General features: G+C 37.9%; 1 protein-coding gene across 4 annotated transcripts in view; it reads left to right on the plus strand.

Moving 5' to 3' along the window:
• The window catches only part of WFS1 (wolframin ER transmembrane glycoprotein), a 35,338-nt gene extending 13,359 nt beyond the window's left edge, over positions 1-21,979 (plus strand). For all 4 annotated transcript variants that reach the window (XM_082315640.1, XM_082315641.1, XM_082315639.1 and 1 more), the window contains 6 exons: positions 7,688-7,770; positions 11,992-12,136; positions 12,970-13,140; positions 13,781-13,861; positions 17,568-17,713; positions 19,362-21,979. In XM_082315640.1, coding sequence (XP_082171766.1) covers positions 7,688-7,770; positions 11,992-12,136; positions 12,970-13,140; positions 13,781-13,861; positions 17,568-17,713; positions 19,362-21,170 — 2,435 coding nt within the window. In that variant the 3' untranslated portion in view covers positions 21,171-21,979. The remainder of the gene's footprint in view (positions 1-7,687; positions 7,771-11,991; positions 12,137-12,969; positions 13,141-13,780; positions 13,862-17,567; positions 17,714-19,361) is intronic.
• Positions 21,980-22,892: the final 913 nt, after the last annotated feature.

A 22,892-nucleotide genomic window follows, 5' to 3' on the forward strand; every position in this document is an offset into this window, starting at 1 on the left:
GCACTGAGCTGGTTTTTTCATTAAACAGTGTGTGTTACAACTCCAAGGTTTTATTCTGAGTGGTAAAAGTTCAGAGCTTGTCACTGTGTGTACAATGATAAGGTGTCTTCTTGTTTTGCATTTACTGCATTTCATCTGGCCTTTTATCACTTAATCAGTCACGAAATCCTTCTGCAGGTTTTCTTTGGGTTAGTTTTGGTTTGGTTTTTTTCAGTAATTGCTTCTGAGGTGTTTTTTTGGCATGAATAACACACAATCATCAATAGACTTTGTCATCTCCATGTTAGTCGCCTTTTTATTTTTATTCACACATAAATTGAATAATACAGGCATTGAATAATGTAGGCCTTATTGTATATTCCTGTGTGTCTAAACTGATAATCTTTGGAGACAGAAATATGAGCTGGATCTGTCTGTCCTCCAACCCTTTGACTCCTTCAGGGATATCTTATGTCAAGGGTTTTTACACAAGATCTGCTGATTCTACCCAGTATATCTTTTTTTGCCCCCTCCACAGGCCTATGATTTTTTTTTTTTCTTCTATGTATTCGTGTTGTATGGATATCAGATTTAATGGTCTCTGTTATCTCAGATCTCTCTGGTATCGTACTTGCAGATTTCCATTTCTCAGTTTTAAGTGAGAGGCTACACGCTGCAGTATAAAGTTCAATACAACACTTGGATAAACAACTAAGAGAAATTACAGTTTTAAACACTATTAAATCATACCTTCTTTTTAAAAGATGATGTTTGAGGCTGCTGCACAGGAGCTTCTCAACGCTATTCCCAGGTGGGGAAAAAACCCACATGTTTTCGTAGATCTGCTTTACTGCAGCCTTCTGTTTTTCAAATAATTGCCCTTGAACTGTCTGTAGGCCCCATAGTCTGCTAAGCTTGCTGCTCCTTATGTGCTTGAAAAAGGCATAAAATATAGTAACAGATTCTGCATTGAGTTGTCCTCCAGACCTTTTTCTCTTGATCTATCATGGCCTATGTTTTAAATTAATTGGGTTTTTTTCTATTTTTTTGGTTTTGTTTTTGTTTGGCATGACCTTAGCTTTACAAGGATGCATTCTTGTTTCTAAGAACTTTCTCCTCTTCTTTCTTCCAATCTGGTTTTGCTTTTAAGTGTGAGTGTAGCAGATTTTTTGCTTCTGACACTCCTATCTGGGTACTAAATATAACTTGCAGCTACAGAGTGGCTCACTAACTTCTTAAAGTAGGTTCTGTGCCCTGCTAAATTAGAAGCAAAAATTGTATTCTGTCTTTTGGTTTCTCTGGTTAGTTATTTCATGAAGTTACTTATTAAATGTATCTAAAATCTTATCTTGATATTCTTGAATGTGATGCTTTCTGGGAGGTAGTTGAGGTCATTATTGCTGCTTTTCTGGCCTTTTTGCTGCTCTTACTTTTCTCAGTATGTCTTAGTTTTGGTTATTCAAACAAAAGATCAAGGAAACTGCATTTAAAATCCTGCATTTAAAAAACCCTAAAATTTGCAAGATTATTTGTGAGATTGATTACTTGTCATTGCTTGGCCCACTTTGCTGGGCCACCTGGATAGCAATTTTCATCTGCGGCAACTGTCAAATCTTCTCATGAAATGGTAAAAACATTTATGTACTTTTCTAGGTGTGTCTTTTGAGCTTGGAAGTGTTACCACTGCCTAGGATCGAACGTATCAGATGTATTGTGCATACGCTTAACTCTTCCTGACTGTTTTGAATCACTTCAGGAACACTTGCTCTACTAATAAAATGGGAAGGCCAATCCAGAAATCTTGTTTCGTATCTTGTCATCTCAAATCCTTTATTCTCCCCAACACATGGGTTTTTTCCTCCTCCTCCTGCATGTCCCTGTCACTTTCTTTTCTGTGCCCAAATGAATGCTTGTAGTCATGATCATATAAAGTGTGTATGCCATACAGGTTTCCTTCATACACTTAGCGTGGGTGTTGCTTAATGCATTAATCTTTTGTTCGGTAGAGTTTCCATGCGGATTTAATATTCACTTGTAAAACCTGTAATTTCTTTTAAACTTAGATATTTCAAATGAATACTTTGTCTTCATTATTGCTTCCTGTCTGAGAAACTGCTTTCAGTTTTCCTTTTATCCTGTCCTCATTATCTCATTCTCTGTTTCTACTGTTCAAAGCACTTGGAAGTGCCCGGCTTGTGTTTGTGTAAATTTGTTGTGCATGATAATGTAACTGTCGTGGGGCTGGCCCCCAATAACTGCATGAACAAAGGAGATGGTAAGCTCAAAAGGCATAAGACATTGTGATCCTTTAAAATACCAATTTTTTGCTTTGGTATTGCTTGTTCGTGGTCTTTCTCCTCTTGTGTTATCTGGAATTCAGGTGCTGTAGCTGTGACCTGAGAAGAGCGAGCTGTGTGCCCCCAGCCAGGGGGTGATAATAGCAGGCAAGGTGCTAAAACTCCCTTGTTCTGGGTAAATCCACTCTGCTGAGAGCTTTAATGTGTTTGTGTTGGTAGGAAAGTAAATCAACAAACACACTTATTATTCATGCACTCTATTGACTCTTTCTGCATGAAACAACTTTAATAGATTTTTTTTTTTTTTTTTTAAGGAAGGCAGTGATTCCTAGCAGTTAGAAGAGCACTTAGAAAATGGAGGTTGTTTTATGCAATATATGTGTGTGTATGATCCACTCTGTATGTATACATACAACTAAAAATCTTTCCTTATGTGAAAGGATTATTATGTGCCTTTAAATATTTTAGAATTCATGAATGGAAGTGTCATACACAGTGTAATTTAAAATACCTTTTTTTTTTTTTTTTTGAAACAATGTTTGTCTCAAGTGTGTGTAAAACATTTTGCTAAATATTTCATCAGACACTTCGCAACAAGTCAACCTAACTACAGTGATGCACACATGTTTTCATGTGTTTTGGTTGTGTATGTTAAGGCTATTAGAAAGGTTGGGAATGTATTGCATCCATCATTGATTTGTGCTAGAATACTGGGAAGGAAATCTTATGACAACCACAGTGTACTCTGGTTGTCTGTAAAACCTTTGGCATTGAAAAGATTTCTTATCTAGATTGTGTAAATCCATTCTTCAAAACCTGGTATGAATGTTGAAGAGTTTGTTGGGTTTTAATCCTTGATGTAGTCCAAAGATGAGGCTTATATGTGTTATTTAATCAATGATGGCGTCTTCCTTTTGTAGCTTAAAAATTTTAAGCACTGATATCTTGCAGTTTCACTTGGACTGATCCCCTAGTCTGGATTAACCGCCTTTTTGTCAATTTAATTGCTAAATTTCAGAGGTAAGGGACAATAATTGCATCCTAACATAGTATTGCATAGTATTCTTTGAAAAACTGAAATGTTTCCTTTTGTAACATTTCCTATTTCTGGTCAAAGCCTAGCAGAAACAGTAAAAATGCCTGTCTATGCTGAAATGAATGCTAAATTTCCATTTAAGCCTATAGCAGCAAAGCTGGAATCTTTATGTAGTCAATGTGCCAAGTAATGTGTAAAGTTTCAGAAAGTAAATAGTAGTCTTTAGTTTTCATCAGCCTGTTTACAAACTACCTATATAAACAGCTGTGTTTAGATTTCTATATTCTGAGTATTTTTCCTGGAGTTGTAAAACATACTTTTTACTAATAAACAGAAATGACTCTAGTAATGTTTTGATAGCACCTTTTGAAGTTTGTCAGGTAATAATATGCAGTTTTAGCTTACTCTTTTAAATGCTGTATATGACTGTGAAATGCATACAGGTCTTTATCAATTTAATTGTCCTGAGTCTTTTTTAATAAGTGCTTTAATAAAATAGGTTTTAAGTAACAGCTTTAACCTGTTAAATGAAAAGTCTGAATTTCAAAAGTGGATATTTCTGTAGCCGTTCAGAGGTTTAAATGCTTTCTGTAGTATGAGGACATAAACACAGCAGACTCAGAACTGCCTCTGCTTCATCCTTTGCAGATCACAATTTTTTTTTTGCCACCTTTTTTTTTTGCAGTGGAACTGAGAAAATTAAAGGATACCATAAAATTTCATACCTTAAGCTTAAGACTTAATCAATCACACAGACTAATAAAAATAAAAGATTAAAATTTTATTAATAATGTCATTGTTCCAATATCCATTGAGTAATTTGTGTTGAGTGACCTGTCTCTGTGAAGGTAGAATTAACCAAACTGGGAACTGAACCACAGAGCAGCCTAATGATGAACGCAGGGTTTACACAGGGTCTTGGTGGCAGAGTAGGAACTACAGCCAAATATTAAGTACTCACCACACTTTCACGTCCCTGTCCTGTCTTAATTTCTTGTATGAATGCTACACGCCACCTAAAACTTGTGTGCTTTCACTTGCCTGCTTTCATTTGAATGACTGCAGTGCTTGTGAACCTTGAATAACTGATAGACTTCATTGGCTTATATAAATGCACCTGACACACAACAGCTAGTGAAGTCTATTTTAATTGTCATAAAAGATACATGAAGTATTGTAAGATGAATGTTCCTCTCTTCTGGAAATTTTTATATTCAAGACAGTAAAATTTGACATTAAAAAGACACGAGTTTTGAACAAAGCTGGAAAATAAAAGCTTCTACTGACAGCATTTCCATTGCAGTACTCTTATGTGGGAGGAATACACATCAAGACATTTTCTGACTAAAAACACGCTTAAGAACAAGGACGATAAGTTATAGATCACCACTTTTTAGGGTATTTTCGTGGTGGGTGCGTTTACTCTTGTATAGTATTTGTTCTAGTGTTGAGTTGAATTGAAAGAAAGTGTGTGTTGTTCATCCCTGTTCCAAAACACACTTCGACTGTGTTTTGGACCTTTTACCTTCAGAGACTGACCTAAATATTTTATGAGAAAGTAAATTGATATGGCAGCCACAAAACTCGAGCCACAAAACTCGAGTCGTCGCTTTATCTTTTTACTTATCCTCTTGCTTGTCCTTTAAGCAAAGGAAAAATATTGCTAGTAATGGGAACACTATGATACTAAGCAATTCTAAATTTGATCTCCAAAACACTCCACAACCTGCTCTTCTGCCCTTGCCCTACAACTGCAGAACCAACCCACAGACATAATTTTAATTAACTATCTTTTATTTATATTTATAGGTCACATGTGAGAGTACATAGAAGTGATAACTGCGTGGGAGGGATTGGGCAATAGGTTGAAAATAACAGCAGAAAGCATTTCTTTCCCCGGCAGTCAGCTCTGTTAGAACAAACATTTCAACAAGTTTGCTGCAGTACCAGCATGTTTTATTTTCTTTTCTCAGTGAAGGTGGTAGTTGGACCATAAGGCTGCACATTTTTAATTTTTCTGTTTTCCTCTTTTTTTACCATCTTCACGAAGAACGTTATTTACATGTTAATCTGCAATGTGATTACAATAAAGTAACTATATCCTGGTTTTGAAGAAGCAAAATGGGAATGCTTTACAGCTTTCTATTGTGTAAGAGTTCTTAACTAACATGCATTCATCTGAGCAAGAGGTGGAAGGGGTCGGAGCCATGCCGTGCTCCTGTGTGTGGCAAGTGAAGCAGGAGAGAAAGGAAGCCGCTTTGCCTGTAGAAGCTGCTGGAGACCCACTCTTCTTCTTAGGGCTTAGGTCAGTTTAGCAAACTGCTTTCTGTAGTTTGCTTTTGTGTGTTTGTGTAAATTCCACTTAATTACCAAATACTAACTTCTGAATGGTGCCTCCTGTATTGGTTTATCCAGCGTATACTGAAATATTTGTGGTGGTCTCATCTTGACATGTAGAAAACCCTGAACAGAAAAAAAGAAAATCCATAGCCAAGACTGTTGCTGCTGAAATTTTGATGCAAAAGAAGTTAATGAATGTGAAAGCACAGGAAGAAACAGAAAAGTCCTGCTTTGCCCGACTTTTTTCATTTGGGTGGGGTAGATGGATGAATATTATGTTTCTTTCAAACAATATGCTCTTTCCTTTAACTTCTTGTTTATTGTAAGCAGAAGGCCCCAGAGTGATGTCTGTTGGTGTGAGCGGTGCCATCTGGAAAACAGGCTTCTGACTTGTTTACAGTTCAATCCTGTTGGTTATATATCAGAGCAAGGAGATTAAGTGGTTAATTTTGCTGGGATGGTGTTTGCCTATTTTACAATAATATTTTTACAGCTTTCTGAAAAGACCGAGTACTAAATGAAAATTATTTTTCATTACGTGCCTTGTTTAGCCAGACAACATGTTATAATCTGGCATTAGTATTTTTCCGAGTGGAGTTTGGCAGACAAAACTGGCATGGTGAAGGAGAAAACTTACTTCATGGTTTGCTCTTGTTAAAATACATCCATTTTAATGAAAGCGTTGGCTTGTAGCCTGTTCTTGTTTGGAAATAGTCCCAGTAACCAGGGATGTTAAAGAATGTAAGTAGCCCTGTTCTTCAGGAGATTATTTGCAATCAGGTTTATTTCTTCCTTCCTCCCACCTTTTGAAAAAGAGCTGATATTAAATGGCACCTCGGCTAGTGGGGCTGCTCGCCCGCTTCTCCCGTTATTGCTGCCCAAATTAGGTAGAAGCTGAGATCTGTAACTTTGAGCGGATGCCAGAGAGCTGCTCTCGGCCGGTTTCCTACGTTTGGAAACTGCTTCCGAGCTCTATGTTCTCATGCTGTCTGTGCCCTCAGTACATAGCTATCAAGCGTCACGGTGTGTTTGGTGACCTTGCAGGCAATGTGGTACGTACCGGTCAAGCTTTGGCGCTTACTGCGGAGTCTGGATCTTCCTTTCTAACCATGGGTTTAGGTTGGCTAGTAAAACTGGTACTCTGAATCAGTGGTCTGTTGTGCTGTCTTACACATACCCAACTTAAAGCATACAAGTTGTATTGATTTTTTTTTCCTTTAAAATTCTTCCAAACTAATTTATGAGAACTCTTCTCATAAAAAGTAGCAGTTCTGGCCTTTGTCAGCTCTTCCATTAAACTTATTCTTCATTCATCAAGTGGCATGGAGCACGATCTTATTTACAAACACTGGATGTCAGATAAAGGCCTCGAGATTTTTTCCTTATGATTGACTGGTGGAGCAATATGATGCTTTTGAAGAAGAAAATTGTTTAAGTAAGTCTGTATGTGTACAGTACGTAGGAAAGGAGAAGAAATGAGGTGTCAGTGTGGACCTGGACACAAAATGGTGAGGTTTATAACGTATAGTCGTTGTTGGTTTCTCTGTGCTCCAGAGACTGAGGAGCTGAACTTTCAAATATACTGGACATGTTTTAAAGGCTGGTTAATTTTTCAAAACCCTTGAAAAGGCTTCACTACTAAATAAAGAAGCTGCCAGGTAGAAGACTGAAGTGCTATCAAGAATAAGAATAGTAATAGTACAAAAGCTGATCCATACTACGTTACACATGTGCTCATATTTCGCATAGTGAATATTCTTCTGTTGAGAAGTGAATCCTTGGGAAGTAAATGAGAAACTGTAAACTGTCATCCTGTGGCAGGTACCAACTAACAAGTAATGGTAAATACGCTGAAGTACAACACTGAGATGGAGTGTAAATATTGTAATGAGTTGATTTCCACTGTTCTTGCAAAACACTCGTGTTGGATTTTTTAGAAATAATCCTTTAGTTCTTCAACCACATGTAGCAATGATTTATAAAATACTTTCAAATATTGCTAGTAAACGATTTTCTTTATCAAATTAATTTATAGAAGGCATGAAGGAAGAACCTGAGGTGCTCTTTGAGGAACTGCTTGAGAGGGCCAAAGCTGGAGAACCAAAAGCACAAACGGAGGTAATTTTATACGTTCTTTGTCCAGTCTTGTTTGATCTTAATTCCAAAAATAGCACTGCCTGCTGTAGAGCTATTATCTCTTCTTTAGTTGAACTGTATCTGTTTTCATCTTAAGCTATTCAAAGAAAGGTGATGCCAGATGGCTTCTCCGCCTTGAGAAATGCTGCTTGCTTGGGAGTGTCACTGGCTTCAGGTCCAACTCTTGGGTAAGCCTGTAGGACGCATATGAAAATGGGGGGGGTAGGCTGAGAGCGTGGAGAAGGTACAGGGCTGTACAGGTGCCAGAGTTACGAGTGGAGGTGTGCATATAGAGCCTCTTAAATGCTGTTGGCTCAGCACTGCACTATATACAAGATACCAGGACTCTTAGGCTGGACTCTATGGAGAAACTGCCATTGAGGTGCTTTAGCAGGAACAGAGGTTGGTTGATGTTTTCCTTTTATACCATTTTCTCTGTTGAATTAACACATTTTAGAAAAGAAGGACCTCCTTGTTTATTGGAATTAGCTATGTTTAGTTGTGTAATGGCAGATATAATTGAATTACTAATGGCAGCTCTGTCCCTGTATGTGTTAGCACTTTAGGTGTCTCTTAGGTTTTAGAAAAATTGTATCAGTTTTCCCCTGCGTTCCATTGGCTGGTGTACTGGTCTAATATAAATAGCTTAAAATTGTTTAGAAGGGTTTTAATTCTTGTTTAACTTGGTTAGTGTTTTACTTGAGCATTCTTTTCCAGCTTCAGCTTTGATGGCAAAAGGGAGTGGTTATGGTCTTCTACGTGCTCATTGGTGGCTTGGGTTTTTTCCCAAGGATCACTATTCTTTTTGCAAATAAAAATAAAAGGTGGGGATGGGAAAAAAATCCTTTTAAAGCTGGTAAAAAAATATGGCAGTGCCAGGCTCGCTCCCTGGTCCATCTCAACTTGAGGGGCAGGCTGTCCTTGGAGCTGTAACAGGAGACAGTAACAAATTCCTCACCTTGAAACAGCCGGTGGCTTTGTGGAGGATGAAGCTTCAGCCCTGAGGGAATTGCTGCTGTAGAATCCACCTTTTGGCTCTATTCCTCCACACAAAAGAAAGCAAACCCCAGAAATATTCTTTTGGGATATAACTTCCAGTTGTGTAAGAAATACTTTATGTAATCTAAGCCTATGATGTGTGCATATGGTGCATATGTATGTACATAAATAATACTTTTTTATCCTTCTCAATTCATTCCACCTTCACTCCCTTCCTTTAGCTCTTTAACTTTGTACACTTTCTATTCCCACACAATAATAGGATTCTTGTCATAAAGAGATCCAGCATACAGTTTTGCTTCAGTATGCACTCAGGATGAATTGACTGCCTGAAAAGGAACCCCAAGTACCGTCATTTCTTTTCTATGCAATCGAATTTCTTGTGACTTGTGGAGAGGGAATTAACTTTTAGTTTTTAAAAACCTAAAAAATACCCGTATTTCTTCTCTATTGTTGAATACATCCCTTTAGAATCAGTTACAAAAATCTATTTTTATTTCTTATGTTTGTAGGAGTACGAGTGAGAAGCTGAGATGGCACTGTTGTGCTGTGTGCTAATAATTACGAAGTCAAACACAAGAAATCACTCGGTTCACTGACTTGTAGTTATTACTATGAGTTTATTCAAAAATAACCCTGCAATGACTATGGAAATAAATGCACTCTGAGTGGTTGTCAACCTGTATTACTGTAGCTTTATGTAGTTTCTTTATTGAGAAATAACTGTACAGCAATTATGTAAATGAGACACCCACAGCTGGAATTCGGTAACGGAGAAAAGGCAGCTCTGTGTCTTTAACCGGAGGGTGTCTGCGAGGGGACTGCTTGAGATAACCACCTTGGGTAGCGAAGCCCACAGGTGAGAGCAACCTTTGGAGAAGTACGGTATGAAGATCTGTGTTAAGCCGTTACCAATTATGACTTCATTTCACCGTTTTAGCTCATGGGAAAGAGACAATCCCTGGTTGCTTAAATGACAGATCTGAGGTTAACACCTTTTCCCATCAGTTCTTCCTCCTTTGCCTGCTGTGGGCCAGAGCTTTGCAGCCATCTTCAGGTGGTTCCGTGTAGGAGCTTTGCTAGGGCAGTGAAAGGTGGCTGTTGCACGGGGCTTGTTCAGAGGGAGCTGGAAGACCTTCCAGTGGAATTCCATGGAAAGCCTTCATGTTTGTTATGGGACTTGGAAGTGGGTTTTTTTGCTACTTTTCACATACTTTTCACATACACAAAAAAGCTTGTAATTTTATAATTAACATAAAGGGGAAGTATTTTCTGGTTGCTCAGATTTTGGGGTGGATTCTATGGATTTTTTTGGAGGGGGTAAATGATTAAATCTTAATGCTGAACTTAAACACAAAAAATGCACTAACCCCCCCCCCCAAACCCCCAAAATATTCCCCCCCCCAGACAACAAAACAAACAAACAAACCACAAACAATACAAAAAACCCCCACAGGCAAGCCAAAAAACACTTCTAGCATAAGACAGGTGTTACGCTATCGTTTTGCTTGCGCAGTAGCCTTGTACAGTATGACTAATTCCAAAATCTGCTAGTTTATGTTGCAATACAAATTTCTATGTCCAAGAGATCCTTATAAACTTAAGAGCTGCATTTACTGCTCTTGAAGCTTTGCTCAAAATCTCAATGGCTATAAATATAAACATGCTCAAGAAACAGCTGTTCCTGTCAGGGGATGTTATTTACCATGTAACTTGTTCAAGCAATTCCTTTCTGAAATACACAGCTGAAAGTACATCTGCAGTTGGACCATAAGTTACCAGGCAATTACTGAAACTTTAATTTTTTATTTTTTTTTCCTGCCTTGTATACTCTTTTCTTGGTCTGCCACTATATCTGTGCACTGCTTGTTGAACTCTGGCATGATGTTGTAATCATTGTTTAGCTCTGACTTTTGGATTACTTAGTCCAATTTTTTATTTTTTTAATTTCTGTATGGTTTTGGATAGCTTCACTGTGTATGTACTATGGGTTTAATCACTATGATGTCTACCCAATAACTATCTATCTATGTAAAAGTTGTTGGAGCACCTGCTTAGGTGTATGAAACCAGTTGCAAGACTGGAGACCTAACCTTTACTGAAAGAAAAAGATCTTTTTGATGAGATTAGTGTGTTTAATCTACATGGGAATAACATGTCTCATAAAGGTATATCTTTAGTCACCTTTAGGGGTAATACCAAAGGCAAAGTTTCAGAGAAACTGTCAAACAGGGTTTTTTTAGCAGATAATACTGTGGACTTGTGGAGCTACGCTCTTAAGGTATTGCATTAATTATTCCTAGAATGTAACTGAAGTAACAGTGGGGACAGAGGGAGTGCAGTGAACCAAGCAAAAGCATTTCCCAGTTTCTCCAGGCATGTGGATAAAATGTCCAGTAGTTTTGGCCACTTTCTGCCATTTAACATTTTGTTGCCTTGTGGTATGTTAAGCAGAAGTGTTTCATGCTATTGCATAAATATCTTTACTAGTATATTACCATATATTTCAATTTTATAGAAGGAAGAAAAGAGGTGGGTTTTTTCCTTATCTGTAAAACAATAATACAGGCAACTGCTCCGTAATTTCTGTAATCCTAAATAGGAGGATTTTTACAGGCTGTATCACGGAAATTGCTAGATGCTTAAGCAGTATTAGTTTTATTCCATTCACTAATTAATCATGAGTTTGCTTTGGCCTTCAGTGGCTAAACTGCTACGAGTCGGGGATTTCACTGCTGACGCCTCCTTCCACGTCAAGGCCCTTTGTCAATAGCTTAACTTCATCTGAATTTCTGCATGTCACAGGCACCAGGTTATTACACTTAATTTTTGTGTTTCTAAAATGAGGCTAGCAGTGTTGTCTGACCATTGTAATAGGAGGAAAAGAATTTAAGAAAACCTTTAGAATTCAAGAAAGCTTTTAACACCGGGAACTTTACCTGATCCTGCTAGATGCTCGAAGACCAATGGCAACGAATTCATTGGCCTGGCCAAATGTGTTGCGATTCCTCCTTGCTTCCAGTTCTGGAAACTGATCTTTCTCTGCAGAAGATCGACTTACAGCTATGTTCTTCAGCGCCTGGAGCAAATGTTTTGACCTTTTGTTCGGAGAGAATTTATTCTAGCTGAGTTCCAGGGGGTGGGAGGAGAGAGAGTAGAGTATATTTCAGTAACTGAAGGAATTCTGTTCCCCACTTATTCCAGGTGGGGAAACACTTCTTAAGATTAGCAGAAGAGGAAGATGAAGAACTTAACAATTGTAGTGCGGTTGACTGGTTCATCCTTGCTGCTAAGCAAGGCCGAAGAGAAGCTGTCAAACTGTTGCGTAGATGCCTGGCAGACAGAAGAGGTATGGATTCTCTGAGACTTTTTGCTTGTGCTTTCTACTTTATCTGAAATAATGCTACATCCATTTTAACAAAAAAAAAAAAAAAAAAGAGGTTAAAATATGATGGGAATGTTCACAGCAAAAATATGTGAGTAGCTGCTGACAGCATGTTCAAATCAGTAATTTAAAAAGCATTAATTACTGATACTGCTCATAAAAGCATTTATATTAATTATTTGCTTGAATTCCTTCATGGAATTCATGCTCGTTCTTCCCCTCCCCACCTTTCATTGAGGCTTCTTTTCTTTGACCATGAAGGTCCTATATTACCACACACCTCCTACGTATCTGCTGTTGTTTCATTCTTTTACCCCTCTACAACCTCTCTCCTAATTGATCTTTTTCGCCATCTTCTCCCACTTCAGGATTCACATCTTCCTTCATGCTACTTCCCACGCTTGGAGTGGTCTCCTCTCGTCTGCCAACTATCTGAACTCTTATTTAAAGGAAAAAAATGAAAAAACCTTTCATTAAATTCTTGCTGCCTTTTACATGTCACATGCATATCCGCACCACCCTTTGCCTGAACTGCTGTACTTCAAAGTTGAAGCAAGACATAAGGATAATGCGTGTCTTGTGCAGTCTTTGAAGTACAGTTTAAACTTAAGCAATGTGATTAGATTTTTATAAGCAATGGGCACAGAAGGGCATTTGAGTAATTTACTTCGGTGGTCAAGATATGAATGAAATTTGAGAAGTTTCAGTCTAAACTGAGAAATAGAAGTTGTGGGCAAATCTGTCATTTCTGCATGGGTGTGGGATAATAGTATCTAATGTATTTTTCTTTTCTTGAGGCATCACTTCTGAAAACGAGCAAGAAGTGAAAAAATTATCATCTGAGACTGATTTGGAGAGAGCTGTGAGGAAAGCTGCCTTAGTCATGTATTGGAAATTAAACCCAAAAAAGAAGAAGCAATTAGCAGTTTCTGAACTACTGGAAAATGTTGGGCAAGTTGACAATGAAGGTTTGTTTATGAACTGATCTATGGTATTGATAAAATATATACTTACAGGCAGAATACAGCTAGAAACTTAAAGGGCTTTATAAACAATCAGGCATGAGATAAAAGTAGATGTATGATCTACTTAAGAAAAAGTAACAGTGTTAACGACTCTAACTCTCTTTTAATAACTGTGTTCTCTGGACCAATAAAGCTAGTTCATAAAGGCCCACCAACTCTTGTGATTCAGTTAAGCACTCATGCAAGTGACCAATATTAAGAATATCTTCATTCGACACTCGCTGTCCTTGGAAAATAAATCTTTTACGGCTTTGCTGTGTTTGGCTTTTTTCCTTAACAGTCATCCTGATGATATCTTACTAGATATTTCAGTTTACAAACCCAGTCATCAATACACCTGGCTCACTCTGCCATTACGACAGTACGTGTTAGCTATGTCAATGCTGTTCCCTTTTCTAATATGGTAATAGGAATATAGAAAGCTATATAGCCACCTCTTACCTGTTTATATGTATATTTGTCTTTTCCTGACTTTGAAGAAATACCATTCTCCAGATATTGCAGCTTAAAGAACATTCCCGTTATTGTTTGATCACTTTAATTGACTGCTTTGACTTTCCATAAACCTCTGTTATTTAACCAGATGGTGAGAAACAACCTGGCCCGGTCCCAAAGTCGGTACAGAAGCAGAGAAGGATGCTGGAGCGATTAGTGAGCAGCGAATGTGAGTGCATGCTGCTGTTTTCAATCTTTGCCTGTGGTTTTCGTTTCTATTTTGTTTTGGTAAGCCATTTTGTGCTGCCAGAGTAAGAATGTATAGCAAATTTGGATTGCTATAAACTGATAGTGTCAATTCATTGTATGTGCAAGGTAAATAACCGATCTGCATGTGAACTCACAGAAGACACTTGGTAGTGATTAGTATACTAAGAGGAATTTGCATGTCATTTGTTATATTTATATTCTTGCCCTTTCAGCACTTACCAGTCTATTCAGAAAAAAAATTTGTGCACTTTCAATAATTTTTTTGTTTAGTTCTAAACTGTAGTAAGCTTTCTGATTACAATAAGGAAATTAATTATGCAACCATTTAACGCAGACAGATCGCTCATTCTATTTGCCTTGCTTCTGTTTGCCATTCCCTTATAATTAATGTTTGTCTTTTCGTATTTGTTCAAGATTGATATAGGAAAGATGCACCAAGATACAGCTTTCATAATGTAGGAGCAGCTTAGTTCATGTAGTGGGGAGAATTAAACCACTCAACACATACAGGTCAGACTTGTAGACCCAAATCTGTGAGTTTTGTAAGGTATGGTGGGGGTGAGGGGTTGGACTTGAAATAAAGCTCTCCCTGGCCCTGCATACCTAAGAAATGCTGCTATGCTGCTGGGTCTTCAGGAGGAAAGTCAAATTGTTAAATTAAGAAAATGCATTGTAAACAGTGCAGCATGTGTAGTTTTTCGAGAACATTATCTAACATAAGGTTCAATTAATCAGTTGTCAATCAATCAATCAGTTCAATCAATCAATTGTCAGGAAAATCTCATTTTCTTGAGATGCAGTAGGTCATATGAAATAGTTCGTGTGCAATCTAGATTAGTTCTTGAAGAGCACTTTTAAATGCTGCAAAGCATATTATTTATTGATACATCTATAATTGAGACTATGTGTAACTAAAGCATCATATGGGGATTTGTGAGCCAAATCTGGGGGTTTGCAAGTTTAAACTCCCCGAAAGATTAGATTTACATTTCATTAGGTCAGTTTGGCCTTTACCTGCAAGGACTGTATTCATTACACAGGTGACTTCTGAAAATAACATTCCTAAGAAGAATGGAGTATTTCCGTTTTATGTTAACTTTCACAGAAGTAAAAGAAGAGGAGGGACATGTGGTCCGGTCATCGTATCGTAACGCAGATGTATCTGGGTTCATTGGAGCTATGTTGCATTGGTGCTTAATGGAGCACACTAGTGTTCTTTCCATCCCTTAGCTGAATTGGCACATGCTCATAGAGCATGTGTGCAAAGCAAGTAATTTTGTTCTGGATTCTTCAGTAATTCAAAGAGTGTCAGAAGAGGAACTGGCTTTTTTTTTTTTTTTTTGAAGGCTTAAATGGCAGATAAAATAACAGGAGAGTAAATGAACCTACATATAAGCGTAGGCAGAAATTGATGTGCATATTTTTCTTTTTCTACGGCGAATGGGGGAGGCAGGGGAATTTGTCATAACCAAATTGAAGAAAAAAAAAATCTATGAATAATAAAGTAGAATCTACAACATATGCTTTTTATATCAATTTAAGAGACACTTGGGTGACAAAATACTAATAACGTTTAAAACCGAAAAGTTTTCATCAAACACTTGAAGTAGGAGTTAAGCTGTTACCTCTTCTCTAGAGAGCTTTTATCTTTTCGTGGATGAATAAGACAGCTGTTACTCTCCAGCATTTACTTCTCTGATCCACTGAGTTTCTCCATTTATCTTGCCAGCAGGAGATTCTTCCTTCAGTTTTAATACATTGACAACACTTGGAAGATAATTTTTAAGCCAGATATGTGTTTGCAGATATGTGATCTGGGGTATCCTTAATGGAGGTCTCAACAGAAGATTAGAGGTGACATTGCCAATGGACAGTTGTTAGTGCCTGAGAGTATACATGTCATTACATTTGATAGGCCATCTATACATAGTAAGTTAATAACTCCTTCCCCCTCAGGATGTCCCATCCTCCTGTAAAAGTGCCGTTAAGGAATTTTTGTGAGGTTCTAAGCGTGTCTGCTTGCTGATTCCACACCAGAAAGACTATCTTACCACTGTATATTTTGTCCCAATAGGACAATAAATTTAGATGACACATTTGTTATTAGGCTTGATCTGAACCCCACCAAAAACAGCTAAGGAGTCTCACTGATTTCTTGGTGCAAGTGATGTCGCCTTACAGTCTGTGAATGATAAGAATAGTTAGCAAAAATAAATCCTTCTTGTTTCTTGGGAGGCATGTCAGATGGTATTTTGTGGGACATAAGGGTTCATGAAATGAAGAAAAAAAAAAAATAAAAAAAGTAAAAGTACAACCAAAAGGCAACATCCATGTTGTGAGATTAAAGCAAAAGATAAGATTGTAAGCTGCTGTTTTTCCATTGAGCTCTTTCAACACCCCTCTTCCTGTAGCAGGTATCTTGACAAAAATACTTTATTTTGTTCTGTATCTACAACGTTTTCAATATTAAATGCTGATGTATTTATATATAACTTCTATAAATGTAGCATTTTTGTAAAATTAAAAAATTAATAGGCTCAAACTCACTAATCCTCTGATTTTAAATTTAGTGAAGCAGTTAAGTTTTCTGTCTCTTTAAAATATTAAACTAGTATTAAGCAGGCCAGCTTTCATATCTTTGTATCAGCTGACTAGCTAAACTTACTGTGTAGGAGGTGTGTTACAGATTTTTGTCATTCAAAAGTCTTTCATATCTACAGCAATGTCATTTGCTTTAGTGTATGGAAAAAAGCCGCTGTTAATTATGCTCCTTTATAAACGACATCAAGCTTGTCTGCCATAGAAACTAGAATCCATGCTAATGTAAGGAACTGGCTGTGAAAAGAGTTTGAAGCAGTGTGTAAATCATCTTCTGTTTGGCAGCATCCCTAGGGTTTTTGGAAGTAACCTCTTGCCTCCCTTCTACTCACGGGAGTGGATAAGGATCTTCCAGGGCAGAGTGATAAATTTTGTCTCTGTGTACAACTGAGCAAAGTGTATTTTGTTGCTGGCTATCTGGTTTAGATCACCGTTGGTATAGTTTCGGGGAAGCCCTTTGTATAGCCATGTAGCATGTTAAATTAATACCCTGTAAGTAATCTATATTTAGTCTTGTGCGTATGAATAATTGGGCATTTCCCATAATTATATGTCTGTAACTCCTGAAGTCAGAAAAATGACTGTTAAATACCAAATCAGAAGTCAGTTTTTCCATTAATAATGTACAGATAATTAATTACTGTTCCTGTACAATTCTTTCCTTTCAATGTGGCTGCTAGTGAAAGACTTTTTCTCAAGAAGTTACCAAAGATATCGCAGCTTATGATTTAAAACTGTGTGACCTAATCCAGTAGTCTTTTTTCCTTGGAACACCTGCAGATAAGCTACATTCATTCACTCTGTTCTCCTACTTACCGGTATAATAAACTTACCTGCTGGTCTGACAAGATTTAGAGTAGTCCTATATTGCTGGCACAAGCAGCTTGTTGTTTTCAGCACAGATCTCGGAACAAGGTGCGCGGTAAGCCTGTGTTATCGGCAGTTCAGTTTTTGAAGCCCAGAGTAGATCTTCTTTAATACCAGGAAAGAAAATTAATATTCCAACTTACAATCAGTACAGTGTTGTAGTGATACTATTTACTCAAAGTCTTCATTTTATCTTTTAGCTAAAAAATTTATTGCTTTGGATGACTTTGTTGAAATTACCAAGAAGTACGCAAAGGGAATCATCCCATCTAACCTGATTATGCAGGAAGAGGAAGACGATGAATTGGCAGGGAAGACTCCTGAAGAGTTACCGCTGCGACTGAAGGTAAAAAGGCAATACTGAACAGGTTATGTTGAAGGGATCTTAACTCAGGCATTTCAGACAAGACAGGTAACTTGCACTTGACTCTCAAAGCTGATGTTATTCTATATAGGTCAGTACAAGAATTGTTGCTATAATTTCTTTTTGGACTTGACTTCATATATATGTTTACAGTTTCATATATATGAGTCATATATTTAAGAGAAAGGGATAATGGCTTTCCCTGGAAGAGGGCAATCTACCTTCATTACATCTCAGTGAGGATTTAAATGTCCCTATCAAAACTGCTGTATTTTTATTATAGATGTTATTATATGCTTCATATCTTTCTTATTTAAACAGGAGCAAGCAGGTGGGAAAAATTACCCATAGCCTTGAGGTGTGAAAAGGTTCTATTATGAAGGAATTTAAGAATAGTGGAACTTGCTGTTAGTGGTTTTCTACACTGATTTAAGGTGCATGCATTCAATACTGTTATAAATTTCAAGGAAGGCAGTGGGTTTCTAGCTGCTGACGTGAGAGTCTTTGTAATTGTTGTCATTTTGTTGTCCATTATCATATGGTAGGGGTGAAAAAAAAGGGGGGGGAGGAGGGGGAGGGGTCTATCTTTCCGATCTTTTGAATAACTAATAGTCTGAAAGAGATGCATTTACAAAGGACAGGGATACCTTCGCTAATAAATAAGCTTGTGCCCAAGTCATTGTGTATGTTGTCCCAGTTCATCACAATGCATAGATCTTTGCTGAAGCATTCTTGGCCTTTCTCTTGAACTAATTAATATAAAAGCATAAGTTCTGGGAAAACATAAAAACTATCTTTTTGTGGGGGAAGGAGGATTGTCTCATGTGCAGATGCAATATTTGAATATGTGTTTGAAAAATCCTGTACCTTTTTATTGATCCTATGTAAAGTGTGTTGTTGGTCATAGGGCGAGGATTTGATCCAGCAGTTCCTCTGTTGTCTGGTGACACTGTTGGAAAATGCCATGTAAGATAGGTAGAATTTTAAGATCCTGTACGGTTACTATTGTGGAGTTAAAAGAACCTCTAACCATGTAATAATTCCAGTTAAAGATATTTCTGCTGCTTACAAACCAGATTTTGACAGCTGTATCCCTAGATGTTTGGGAGGAATTGTTTTAAAGATAAACCACAGCTGTAAAGACTTCCTGTAAGTGCATAGGAATCATATGCACTGCTTCCCGTATGGTATATGCGTAGCAGAATATACAGCATAATCCTTGCAGAACAGCGGCAGAGTTAAGTGCTTTAAAGCTACAGTACTCACAGCTCACGTAACAACTTAAGATAGTACAGGACTGCAGCCACGTAGTTTATCTTCAGTATGAAGTTAGCGGAGCAGAATATTTGACTAGGAAGCCATTTAATTATATGTGTCAAAGGTAATGAAATACATCTTTCCTGAAATCAAAATCGCCTCTGAGCTTCATCTGACTGAATTAATCAAAATAGAGCTAATAATCTCAGACAAAGTAATCTCGTTTTATTGGCAACATTCATCTGAATTATAAATCTTTTCATGTCAGCTGAGGTTAGACAACTGACTGCTACTGCTTCAGCTAAGAATATCTGTGATGTAAAGATACAAAACTGCTCATAAATAAAATGCTTCTCTCTCTCTCTCTTTCCAGGTTGTAAAATACCCACTTCATGCCATTATGGAAATTAAAGAATACCTTATAGATATTGCGTCAAAGGCGGGAATGCATTGGCTGTCTACCATTATTCCCACACACCATATCAATGCTCTCATCTTTTTCTTCATCATCAGTAATCTGACAATTGATTTTTTTGCCTTCATTATTCCATTAGTTGTATTCTATTTGTCCTTCATTTCTATGGTGATTTGCACACTGAAAGTTTTTCAGGACAGTAAGGCTTGGGAAAACTTCCGCGCTTTGACTGACTTACTGCTTCGTTTTGAACCAAACCTAGACGTTGAGCAAGCTGAGGTGAACTTTGGATGGAATCACTTAGAGCCATACATTTACTTTTTACTCTCGGTATTCTTTGTCATTTTTTCCTTCCCTATAGCAAGCAAAGACTGTATACCATGCTCAGAGTTAGCTACCATCTCAGTTTTCTTCACAGTGACAAGTTACATGAGTTTAAGCACGTGTGCAGAACCTTACACACGAAGAGCGTTAATGACTGAGATGGCAGCAGGTTGCTTATCCCTATTGCAGGTATTACCTGGGAATTTTGGCTACTTGAAATTCTTAGGTAAAACCTTCTTTACTGTTCCTGTAGGCCATTTCTTTGTGATAAATGTAAGCATCCCATGCCTTCTGTTTTTGTACTTGTTCTATCTTTTCTTTAGAATGGCACAACTACGGAATTTTAAAGGCACCTACTGCTACCTGGTCCCATATCTGGTCTGCTTTATGTGGTGCGAGCTCTCTGTGGTCATTCTGCGGGAGTCCTCTGGCATCGGGCTCATTCGTGCATCAATTGGTTATTTTCTGTTTCTCTTTGCACTCCCAGTGCTAGGTGTAGGCATTGCACTGATGTGTCTTATCCATTTCATTAAGTGGTTTGTGACTCTGGAGCTCGTGAAAATTGTAGTGACTCTGGTTTTGTGCAGTGTTCCTTTGCTCTTCCGATGGTGGACGAAAGTTAACTTCTCTGTAGTTGAAATGGTTAAATCCCTCACTCGAAGCTCGATTGTGAAACTCATTCTGGTGTGGATTACAGCTGTAGTGATGTTCTGTTGGTTCTATGTGTATCGATCAGAGGGAATGAAAGTTTACAACTCTACCTTGACATGGAATCAGTATGCTTTCCTCTGCGGACCCCGGTCGTGGAAGGAGACTAACATGGCACGTACTCAGATTTTATGTAGTCACCTGGAAGGACACAGAGTGACATGGACTGGGCGGTTCAAATACGTGCGCGTGACAGAAATCGACAATAGTGCAGAATCTGCAATAAATATGCTTCCACTTTTTATTGGCGATTGGATGAGATGCTTGTACGGCGAAACCTACCCTCTTTGTGACCCCAAAAATGTTACGCTGGAGGAGGAGGAATTGTGTCGTCTCAAGTATTTGACAAAGCATAACTGCCACATGAAAATGTTTGATCGGTACAAATTTGAAATAACTGTGGGCATGCCTTTCAGTAGCAAAAATGGAACCAAGTCTATAGAGGAGGATGATATAACCAAAGATATTGTGCTGAAGGCAAGCAATGAGTTTAAAAAAGTGTTGTTGAACTTGAGGCAAGGAAGTATAATTGAATTCAGCACAATTCTGGAGGGTCGCCTTGGCAGTAAATGGCCTGTCTTTGAACTGAAAGCAATCACTTGCTTGAATTGCATGTCTAAACTCTTACCTGCAGGGAGGCATGTGAAAATAGAGCATGACTGGAGGAGCACAGTGCATAAAGCCATTAAATTCGCTTTTGATTTCTTCTTCTTCCCATTCCTGTCAGCTGCATAATGAGCTCTCATACTGGTTCAGTGGTATCTTCAGTGTACGCTGTATTTACACTACCAAAGGTTTGGCTTCTTAAAAGATGATAAAAAAAAAAAAAAACACAACAACAAACCTTGCTGTAGCAATGCTCAAAATGTATGCTAACGTAGAGCATTGGTTGAGTTTTGTAAGTGTACACACTGTATCCTGACTTTAAACCCTGTATGACTGAAGTAATATCTATTAGTTTAATATTATAAATGAATGCAGGGGATTGCTGCTGACTAATTGCATGGAGACTGTTTTGTCCAAAATGGATATATATTTGCCTGTGGTACGACACTAAATGCATTCACTTGCTCGATGTTAAAAGCACTTTACTCTTTAAATATTCACAATGTGCCCATTTGTATTTTCACAAGTATGATTTAGACTAGGCAGCTGACAACAGCTTATGTTGCATATATTGCTTGTATTTATTTGGTGTTTTCTAGCAAAAAGTGATCTTATAGTCAGTACCTGGTGGTGATATCTGCATACAGAACTCATTGTTCCACTATTTATCCAGAAGATAGTGACTTTAATGTTTTTTGAAAGGGCACACCATTTCACACCCCAGCAAGATTGTAAGAAGTCCTCAAGCTTCCATTTTACATTAAATATTCTGTACAAAACATGCTATTTGTTCTGATTTGGTTATGATAGCTACACATATGACACTAAGGTATAATCCATGGTGGTGTGTGAAGGACAAACACCACAGTAAGGCTGGTATTGAGATGGTATCAGTAACAGACAAGCCAAAGCAACTGAAAATAGTACATAAAAGTCTACAGTGGAAACCGAAATAGTGTGTTTGTTTAATGATTTGTATTGTGCAAATAAACATAAAATATAAACTTGAATTACATGGGTACAACATTTGTTCATTATGCTTTGACAGTGTGAGCAGTTGTTGATGTTGCGCTGATAACAGCTTGCACTGAAAAATACAATTTAGAATGTTTAAAATTTTCTGGTGTGAGATATTGCAGTTGTACTTCACGTTATGTGAAGCTAGCAGTAAAATCTGAGTATGCCAGGTGAAGCTTTCTGTCTGTGAAATCTAGACATGCTCCTTGCCCCTGCTTTCATTGTGACTTTACTACCTTTTGTAACCATGGGGTGACTATTTCACAGATACCTCACGCTATTTCCCTGACTACTCTTCCACTGATGGGGCATTAGATCCCCTTTGCCTTTGCCTATCACTCAACGCTCCCGCCATCCCAACCCCCCAGTGATATCAGTGAAAGTTCTTGATAGAGAAGGGGAAACTTTTGGGAAAATGAGGCATTTGGATGCACTCCAGCTATGAGCACCCTCTTGACCATCCCCCTGGGCTGCAGTTGGGAAGAAGCCAAAGGCACCCACAGGCGTGCTGCCCGGTTCCCAGGCGGTGAGCCAAGCCTGACGCTGCAGAGCAGAAGCCTCCACCATCCAAAGCTGTGTTTGAGCCTGTCAAAAAAAAAATCTATGAAGTAAAATCACGTCTGCCGGGTACTTCTAGTTGTGAAAACTATCAACCATCTCTCTGTTTCCACCTGGGGAAAAGAAATGGTGTAAAGTAGCAGGTAAATGCAAATTTTGACATAGTTTTGCTTACCTGGTCCCATTTTGGCTAGATATAAGCCCAACTTAGCCTTTTCTCCTCCTCTTTTGCTAGAACATCTGTAGGCTCTTTTTAAATAACTAAACATTCTTCCT

The sequence above is a fragment of the Platalea leucorodia genome (assembly GCF_965183815.1).
Source record: "Platalea leucorodia genome assembly, chromosome: 6".
In the NCBI taxonomy this organism is placed as follows: Eukaryota; Metazoa; Chordata; class Aves; order Pelecaniformes; family Threskiornithidae; genus Platalea; species Platalea leucorodia.